Source organism: Triticum dicoccoides, chromosome 7B, assembly GCF_002162155.2.
Source record: "Triticum dicoccoides isolate Atlit2015 ecotype Zavitan chromosome 7B, WEW_v2.0, whole genome shotgun sequence".
NCBI lineage: Eukaryota > Viridiplantae > Streptophyta > Magnoliopsida > Poales > Poaceae > Triticum > Triticum dicoccoides.
Window position 1 is genome coordinate 139,157,554 of NC_041393.1, and position 8,519 is coordinate 139,166,072.

Sequence of the window (8,519 nt, forward strand, 5' to 3'; positions counted from 1 at the left end):
CGTCAAGTTTGGAGCGACGTACATACCTGAGCTGAGAGTTCAGTTACTGGGAGAACCGGAGAAAGTCAGAAAGGATGAGCAGTGAACATAGTGGAGGAGGTGCATGGTGGCGTTACTGGAGCCGAGCCCGGCGACAGTTGCCGCCGTAAGCATGGCGCCCTGGCTCAGAGAAGGGCTCACACGTACGACCCTCCCGGCCCTCTCTTCCCGCCACGTACACCCTCGCCCCGCAACGTCTCTCTCTCCCTCACTCCACCGCGACCTGACTGACCCTCGTCCGTCTATAAATGGAGCTCTGGTGCACCGGTCTTACTTGGAACGGAGACAGGCAGGCCGTCGTCAAACACACCCACACACAGTCGCAGCGAACAGCGGCTCCCAAAATTCCCGGGTGAGAAGGGCAGAGCGATCGAGCCATCACTCAGTCAGGGGCAGATGGGGAGGCAGCCGTGCTGCGACAAGGTGGGGCTGAAGAAGGGGCCGTGGACGGCGGAGGAGGACCAGAAGCTCGTCGGCTTCCTCCTCACCCACGGCCACTACTGCTGGCGCGTCGTCCCCAAGCTCGCAGGTGAGCTGACCCGAACGTGTGCATGCCATGCATGGAACCCATCAGTCCTCTCTGCTCCGGCTTGACGTTCTCACTTGGCATGGATATGTTGCACTGTGTGCGTAGGGCTGCTGAGGTGCGGGAAGAGCTGCAGGCTGAGGTGGACCAACTACCTGAGGCCCGACCTCAAGCGGGGGCTCCTCTCCGACGAGGAGCAGCAGCTCGTCATCGACCTGCACGCGCAGCTCGGCAACAGGTGCGTGTCTAGTGTAGCTCGAGTTTTAATTTGGAGTCTCGGTCTCCTGCGGTGGCCGGCGGCGCTCATGGACCATGCCCGTGGTGATGCGCGCAGGTGGTCCAAGATCGCGGCGCAGCTGCCCGGGAGGACGGACAACGAGATCAAGAACCACTGGAACACCCACATCAAGAAGAAGCTCCGCAAGATGGGCATCGACCCCGTCACCCACCGCCCGCTGGATCAAGTGCCCCCTCGTCCCGCGCAACAGCCGCCGCCGCCGCCGCCGACCACCACCGCGTGGCAGCAGCAGGACGGCGCCGAGCACTGCCAGCAAGTGGAGGATGAGGACGTGAAGGCGGTCCCGCTGATCCAGCCGCACGAGGTCACGGCGCCACCGCCCACCGCAAGCAGCAATTGCTCTGTTTCCCCTGCCTCGGTCGTCTCGCCGTCCTGCTCCTCGTCCGCGGCGTCCGGTCTGGAGGCGGCGGAGTGGCCGGAGCCCATGTACCTCCTCGGCATGGATGGCATCATGGACGTTGGCTCGGGCTGGGACGCCGGCTTCGTCGTCCCCGGCGGCCTCAGCGTCGACCCGTTCGACCACTACTACCCGGACCCTGCAGGCTTCGATCAAGAAGCCTGGCTGTAACGCCATCCTTGCAGCAGCAATGCACATAGACGGATCATAGATCCGCTTCTTTCGCCAGTTCGATCTCCCCTCCCCTCCCCTCCCCTAGCTAGTAGGTTAGCTTCCATGTCGAAATGTTACCGCCATACCCACCTCAGCTTTTCTTGGAACTTGGAAGAAATGCATGATCGGGCCATGTCCATCCATGCTCGGGTGTTTGCTGAATGAATCTCGATAAAGAAAGTGGAAATGGAAATCCCGACGACTGTTCTGTGATGCGAGCAAGGCTGGTATGTATCGATCCGGACGTGGTATGCGTCTCTCTTGGCGAGATCGATGGCTGTGTCGCGCTAACTGCCGGCGTGGCCGTCAGCGTGGCTGTGTCAGCTTCCGAGTTTGCATGCGGCGGTGCAGGAGACTTTTTCGCTCCGAGAAGGGCTGATCGCGCCGATTGTCATGACGCGCGTACGTGACGACGGCCGCGTCGCCGCTTCTTTGACCTTCTTGGCAGGCATGCATGCCAAGCTCGTGGTTCATTTAGTGTTACGAGGTGGTTCACCCCGTTTGTTACGCTCAACCATAAAAAGTTGACTAATTTTACAAGATCATTGCATTGCTAGCCACCGGCTGTGTGCATACAGGCAGGAACAGTAGCGAGACCACACACACACACACAAAATGCTTTCTGAAGTGCAGCTGCGCAACCCGAGCAAGGGAAATGGTCCAGAGGGCAAAGGTTCCCCTTTTTTTTGCGGCGTAAAAGGGATTTGTATTACTCAAGAGCCAAGAAGGTCCTCCCTACACAAGCTAGGGATATTGTTCGGGCCGGAGCGGAGCCAGACAACAGTACGGTCTTCCGTTCTCTCAAAGTTAGCCAACACATGGCTTACATTATTCTGCTCTCGAGAAACATGAACAAAACGACACTCCCTTTCACTCATAAGACGCTTCACTTCCGAAACCACCATGGCGTACTGCGAGCGGTCTTGGCTTGGGGCATTGATCAGCTGCACTGCCTGCAAACTATCGCTCTCGACGATGAATGTCAGCTCGGTCCATTGGAGGGCTAATGCTATGCCCTCCATGCACCCAGCCAACTCAGCATGTAGAGGGTCCGGGCATGACCATAGTGAGCGACACGCAGAGAAGATGATGCCCTCTTCCTGGTCGCGGAGCACCATTCCCGCCCCGGCCCTTCCGTCCTCATGGGAGAAGGAACCATCCACATTCAGCTTCGTCCAGTTGGCAGACGGGGGACTCCATTTGCGGACTGTTCGTGTCACCTCTCCCACATGCGGTATAGGCTGTTCTGCACCTTCCTGCTGGATGGTCATCTTCCCTTTGTCCCAGTCACCCTGTAGATACTGCTCAATCCCGAGCAATGAGGTCACATAGCTCTGCAAAAAGCGGCGAGATACCTCCACGGGCGGCGATGGTTTGTCATGAGTGATCTCATTACGAACATGCCAACATCTCCACAACAACATAATCAGACGCAGCCGGTCCCCTTCATTGCATTCTGCAATAAGGTTCAGGAACCACTCTGGACCGGTGTTACGGACTGACTCGATGTCCGGTATACTCCACACCTCCGCCATAGTTCACCATAAGTGCACAGCCTGTGGGCACCTACAAAACACATGAAAAGTGTCCTCGCGCTCGAGACCACATAATGGGCATATATCAGTAACCTCCATGGGTCAAGTGAGTTTATTAGACCATGTGGCAAGGGAGTTAGTAGCCAAACGCCATGAAAACACACGCACCTTAGGAGGAGCAAGGCACCTCCATAATAATGCCCAGACAACACGTCGCACGTACGGTGCCCTGCTCGCTGCGACTGAAGAAGGACGAAGCTTGTCCTCAAGCGCCAGCCAGTACGTGCTACGTACGGTGAAGATACCAATACGTTCTGCACCCCAAGCAAGGAAATCTGCCCCCAACCGAGGGGACGCTTTAATCTTCAGTATCGATATCAACGTGCATAAAATACTATTGGAGTAGGGTTCCGCGCCATGCACCATGCTCGTCCAAGAGTTCTGACACTCGGCGGAGCCGGCACCTCCCCTTTTGCGTGATTGGTGGCCGACCAACAGAGTCCCACCAAATTTTGACCGACTACCCGTTACCGATGCGCCAGACTAAGCCTTTCTTCAGCAATTCCAACCCATGCACAATGGACTGCCAAGTTTACGATGCATTGCTAGTGAAAACAATATCTTCTAGTCGTCCATTAGGGAAATACCTTGCCTTCAAGACGCGCGCGCAAAGACATTCGGGGTTGACAAAAATACGCCAAGCTTGCCGAGCCAACATTGCTTGGTTGAATAGTCTGCAGTCCTTGAATCCCATACCTATCGTGGTCCTAAGACTGACAATAGAGAGGGGGGTAGGTATGGAGAGGCAAGATCTCAGCTACAGTGAAGGTGTACACACGAGGTTTACGAGTTCAGGCCCTTCACAATGGAAGTAACAGCCCTACGTCTCGGTGCCCGGAGGCGGTCGATTGGATTATGTGTGTGATATTATTGGGGGTGCGAACCCTTGTGCCAGAGGAGGGGGTGGCTTATATAGAGTGTGCCTGGACCCCTGCCCACCTCCACTACAAGGGGTTTAATGTACATAAAGTAAGGGGCGTTACTGGTAACGCTAGCCTTAAGTGCTGTTAATGTCTATAAAGACTACGGAGTGAACGTCCGACTGTTGCGGTCCTTTCTGACTCCTGGACTTCGATAGGTCGAGTGACTCTCTATATGGTCGAGTGATTGTTGGGAGGAGGACCTCCGAGTGTCGTGGCCGTCGAGTGGATTGCACTCGACGTATTCGACTGGCGCTCTCCTGTTGTCTCTTCATCCTTTTATCTTCTAGGGTAGTGACCTTGGGTAGGACGTGTAGGTCAGGCCTATGACCCTACCCTAGGTATGTATCCTCATCAGTAGCCCCCGAATGGATTAAGGTGCGAGTGGAAAGTAGGTCGAAGTTGAACCCGCTCTGAGCTTTGTGTCTTTGCGAGTGTTTTTAGCAAGACTGAACGCTTGCGTCGGTACTTCAGTGTCGACTCAGTCGCCTTGATCCATTCAGTGAGCCATCGACTGAACTGGTGACCTCATGCGCTGAGTGCTGCGTTAGAGCGCGAGATCCTGGACGCGATTGTCTGCAGTGTATCCCAAATTTCGCGGGATACAAAATTTCGGGGAAGCACGCGGGCCGGAGAGCGCCGAAACGGGCGTTCCAGATAAGCAGTGATGCCTCGATTACCGCGCCGCCCTTTTCGCCACTTATGCTGCGCGCAACTGTTGCTGGATTTGACGGGATTGCCTGGTCCCACGCGTCAGTCACTCGGAAGTGACCCTTTATAAGGTGATGGGGCCAAGGCGCTTGCACTGTGCATGCCGTTTTCCCCTTCTTTCTCCTCCGCCTCTCCACCGCGCCCAACACCTCCGCTCTCGACGCCGTTGCTTGCCCGCCATGGTGAAGGATAAGACGGCGATGCTAGAGCGCCCAAAGAAGGCGACGGGGGCGGCGAAAGGTAAGAAGCAGAACCGCGGGTCGTCGTCGCGTGCGGGGCTGCCGCCGGGCTGGATCCAGGGCGATTGGATCCGGTCTTCGGTCCGGCAGGAGGATCTGGCCAAGCTGGAGGAGTCCGGATTGATTGCCAAGGGAGCGGCGATGCTGCCGAAGGGGGAGATGGAACCACAACCTCGATCGGGTGAGTGTGTTCTGCTCGCCACTCACGTCGACCGGGGTTTCTCGCTCCCCCCGCATCCTTTCTTCCGGGGATTCTTGAACTTCTTTGGCGCTCAGCTCCACCATTTTTCTCCCAATACCATCACGTACTTAGCTGCGTTTGTATCGATGTGCGAGAACTTCTTAGGATGTCGACCGCATTGGGGTCTTTTCAAACATATCTTCACCATTCGCTCCCAGTCGGTAAAAAAGGCAAAGTTGAGTGACTCGAAAACCCACGTCATCCAGATGTGTGGGAGTTTAGGTATCCAAAAGAGGCATAGGAGTGCTTTTCCCGCCATGACTCTCCATGAATCTGTTAGAGGCTGGCAGTCGACTTGGTTCTACTGCCAAGACATAGCCGCTTCAGGTCAGTCGACTGGTCTTCCCCACTTCTCATTTGACCGTGTTCAGACTCCTGCCCCATTGAAAGTAACCGCTGCTGAGACTGTGGAGACGAGGATGTTGGTGGATAGAGTGGTCCAGCTTATCAATGATGGCGTTACCGGCCTGGACTTGCTGGAAGTGTTCCTCAGTCGACGCATCCAGCCTCTCCAGGGCCGTGATCACCCGATGTGGTTGTATTCCGGACCGGACGACACCGCTCGGGTCCATCCAGAAGAGGTGCCGATCGAAATCGTGGCTTTGTGGCTGAGGAGCATCACAGGCAACCAGGACAACCCCAGAGGATCCAGCAAGCCGTCTCCTTCAGCGATGGTAACCCGCCCGACAAGGTATACTCTTTGTTCCGAGTGCCTCCCGCTCATGCTTCGTCCGTACTTAATGTTGACTGACTCTTACTCGACCGATTTGCCCTGCAGGTATTCACTGAGATGCATTCGATGCCCAACGGCCAACAGGATTTGGAGCAGGACCAGGAGGGAGAGGACAGTGCGGAGGAGAGTGGCGAGTGGGAGTCTCCGGGAGAATAGGAGGAGGAGGAGAGAGAGGAGTAAGACGAGGAGGAAGAAGTCGACTCCCCGCCGCGCTCCGAATGTCGATCCAAATAGCAGCATGATCCGTCTGGCAGGCGTGGGAAGAGCGTGGCACCGAGTGCCAATACTCAGAAGCGCACACGTACGTCAACCCCGGAGCCGACGGAGAAGGTGGCCAAGAAGCCTAAAGTTGCTCCTCACAAGGCTCGGAAGACTTTGCCACGGATAAAGATGGACGTCCCCGTTGCTTCGGGGTGAGTATCTCGCTTGCGTTTTCGTAGGTCGACTGAAGATTTTCTTGTTTTGACCAACCAATTCATGTGTCTTTCCAGTCCCACCTCTGCTGCCACTTACATGGACGTTGACAAGGCGCCAGGGGATGAAGAGACCACCTCACGAGTCGGTAAGTCTGATCGACCAAGATTTGTTAAGTTGAGTAGATCGCCAATCAGCAGAGTTTCTGACATTTCTCTCTTTCTGTAGTTCTGCAAGAAGTTGTTGTGCTCCCTGATGATGAAGAAGAGGTGCCTCTACAGGAGAGGAGGAAGAGGAGCGGGAGCTCAGGCAGGAGGAGGCTTGAAGTTCAGGTCCCTCAGTCGACGCCGGTGCTCAAGGCGGTGGTCGAACGTTCCGGAGAGCCTGTTCGAACCAGCGTCACATTCGCCAGCCCGCTGATGGCTGATCGTCCAGCGGGCTCGACTGTACTGACTCCTACTGCTCCAGTGCAACCCCACGCCTCTGACCCAGCGACTACTTCGGCTGCTCTGCAGCCATCACTTTTTGCTGCGTATCAAACTCCGGATGACTCGCTGAGTGCCGCTAGGGAAGCTCTTCGCCAGGTTGGCCTTGTCATGGAGCAGGTAAAGGTGGTGCACGAGGCTAGCCAGGTGGCTTACAAGGCCAGTACTTCCCTTCAGGCCAATGTTCAGGTCAGCAAGACTCCGACTGAACTTTCAAATGTTGCCTTATATCTGATCACCCACTGGGGTGTTTCTTTGCTTAGAGCTTGGGAAATCTTCCATGTCACTCGACTTGGGTTAAATCTTAGCAGACTTTCTGAACCAGTGGGGGCACGCCGAGTGCACCCACTGGGTGTAGTCCCCGAGACCACGGTCGACTGCTGGCAGTCGACTGAGGTCTTAGAATGTATCTCTTTCCTCTTTTTTTTGAACTCATGCTGGGCACACCCTGCTGAGTATTGCTCTGAACCAGTGGGGGCACACTAACTACACCCACTGGGTGTAGTCCCCGGGACTACTTGGTGAATATTTGATTCGACGGTAGTCTTAGAGTAACTTTTCTCTGCAGATGCTTCTTATTTCTGTCGACTAACATATCATTCTTGCTCACTGCAGAGGTCTTGTGATCTTGGAGCTCGTCTTTCTGAGTTGAAGAAGAAGCATATCAGCGTTGAACTTGACCTTGAACTTGCAAAGAAGAATCTCAAGGCTGCGCAACAAGAGACGGCCATCATGGGAGGTAACCATTCGACTGTCCTGTCTGCTTAGTAGTTCGCACTTTCCACTGCTTTTCATTCAGTCTCTTTGAACCGAGTGACTTTACACAAGCAGATGTGCGTAGTGAAAACTGCCAACTTCAGGCTCATCTGAAGAGTGTTGTTTCTTTAGAGAGAATGAAGTAGGCTTTGGAGAAGAAGGACCTGGATCTTGCTGCTGCTCAGAAAGAAGCACGTGAGAAGACGACGCTTGCGGACCAGAAGCTGGCTTCAGTCGGCAAATTGGAGGATGAGAACGCGAAGTTGAAAACTGCCGTCTTGGATGCCAATCGGGAAGTCGAGCAACTGAGGAAGGACAAGGAGAGCCTGACCACTGAAGTCGACGGCCTCAGAGCAAAAACGGGCAAGCTAGAGTCCTATTTGGAACAACTTGCGGCGAAGCTTGTCTTGAAGCTTGAAGGTATGGCTGTTCAATTAGATAACTGTCGTCGACTGAATTTTGCAATATTGTCGACTCATTGTTTTTTGCAATAGAATAGAACTTTGCCAGAACTTTGAAGCTGAAACTGGACGGGTCGAGACAGGTCTCGACCCCATCAATTGTCCCATGAAAGATGAAGTTGCGATGACCTTGCTTTGGTTGGAATCACGATTGGACGACGCTATCGACTATCTGGCTCGGCTGAAGGCTGCGATGACCCGAGTGGACGCCGAACTCTGGCCTCAGGCAAAACTTTCTCAAAGTCTCGAGTCGCTGATGACTCGACTCAATCAGATCCCTGACCAAGTGCAAGAGTGGAAGAAGTCCTCTGCCTGCTGTGGCGCTGACGTCACCTTGTCATTGGTTCGCGTGCACTTCAAGGAGGCTAAAGAAGAGAAGCTAGCGGCCCTCAAGGTAGCAAATACTAAGAAGCACTCCTTCCAGGACTTCATGGACACCTTCCTCGAGGCAGCTACCCGCATTGCCGACAGCATCGATCTTGACAGCTTCT

The 8,519-nt window shown here is 54.8% G+C and overlaps 1 protein-coding gene across 1 annotated transcript; it reads left to right on the plus strand.

Moving 5' to 3' along the window:
* The first annotated feature begins 329 nt into the window (after nucleotides 1-329).
* Nucleotides 330-1,686, plus strand: LOC119335608 (transcription factor MYB20-like). The gene is made up of 3 exons (XM_037607723.1): nucleotides 330-568; nucleotides 674-803; nucleotides 900-1,686. Exons 1-3 carry the CDS (start codon nucleotides 436-438, stop codon nucleotides 1,429-1,431), a joined length of 795 nt encoding a protein of 264 aa, XP_037463620.1. The 5' UTR covers nucleotides 330-435; the 3' UTR covers nucleotides 1,432-1,686.
* The last annotated feature ends 6,833 nt before the right edge of the window (nucleotides 1,687-8,519 follow it).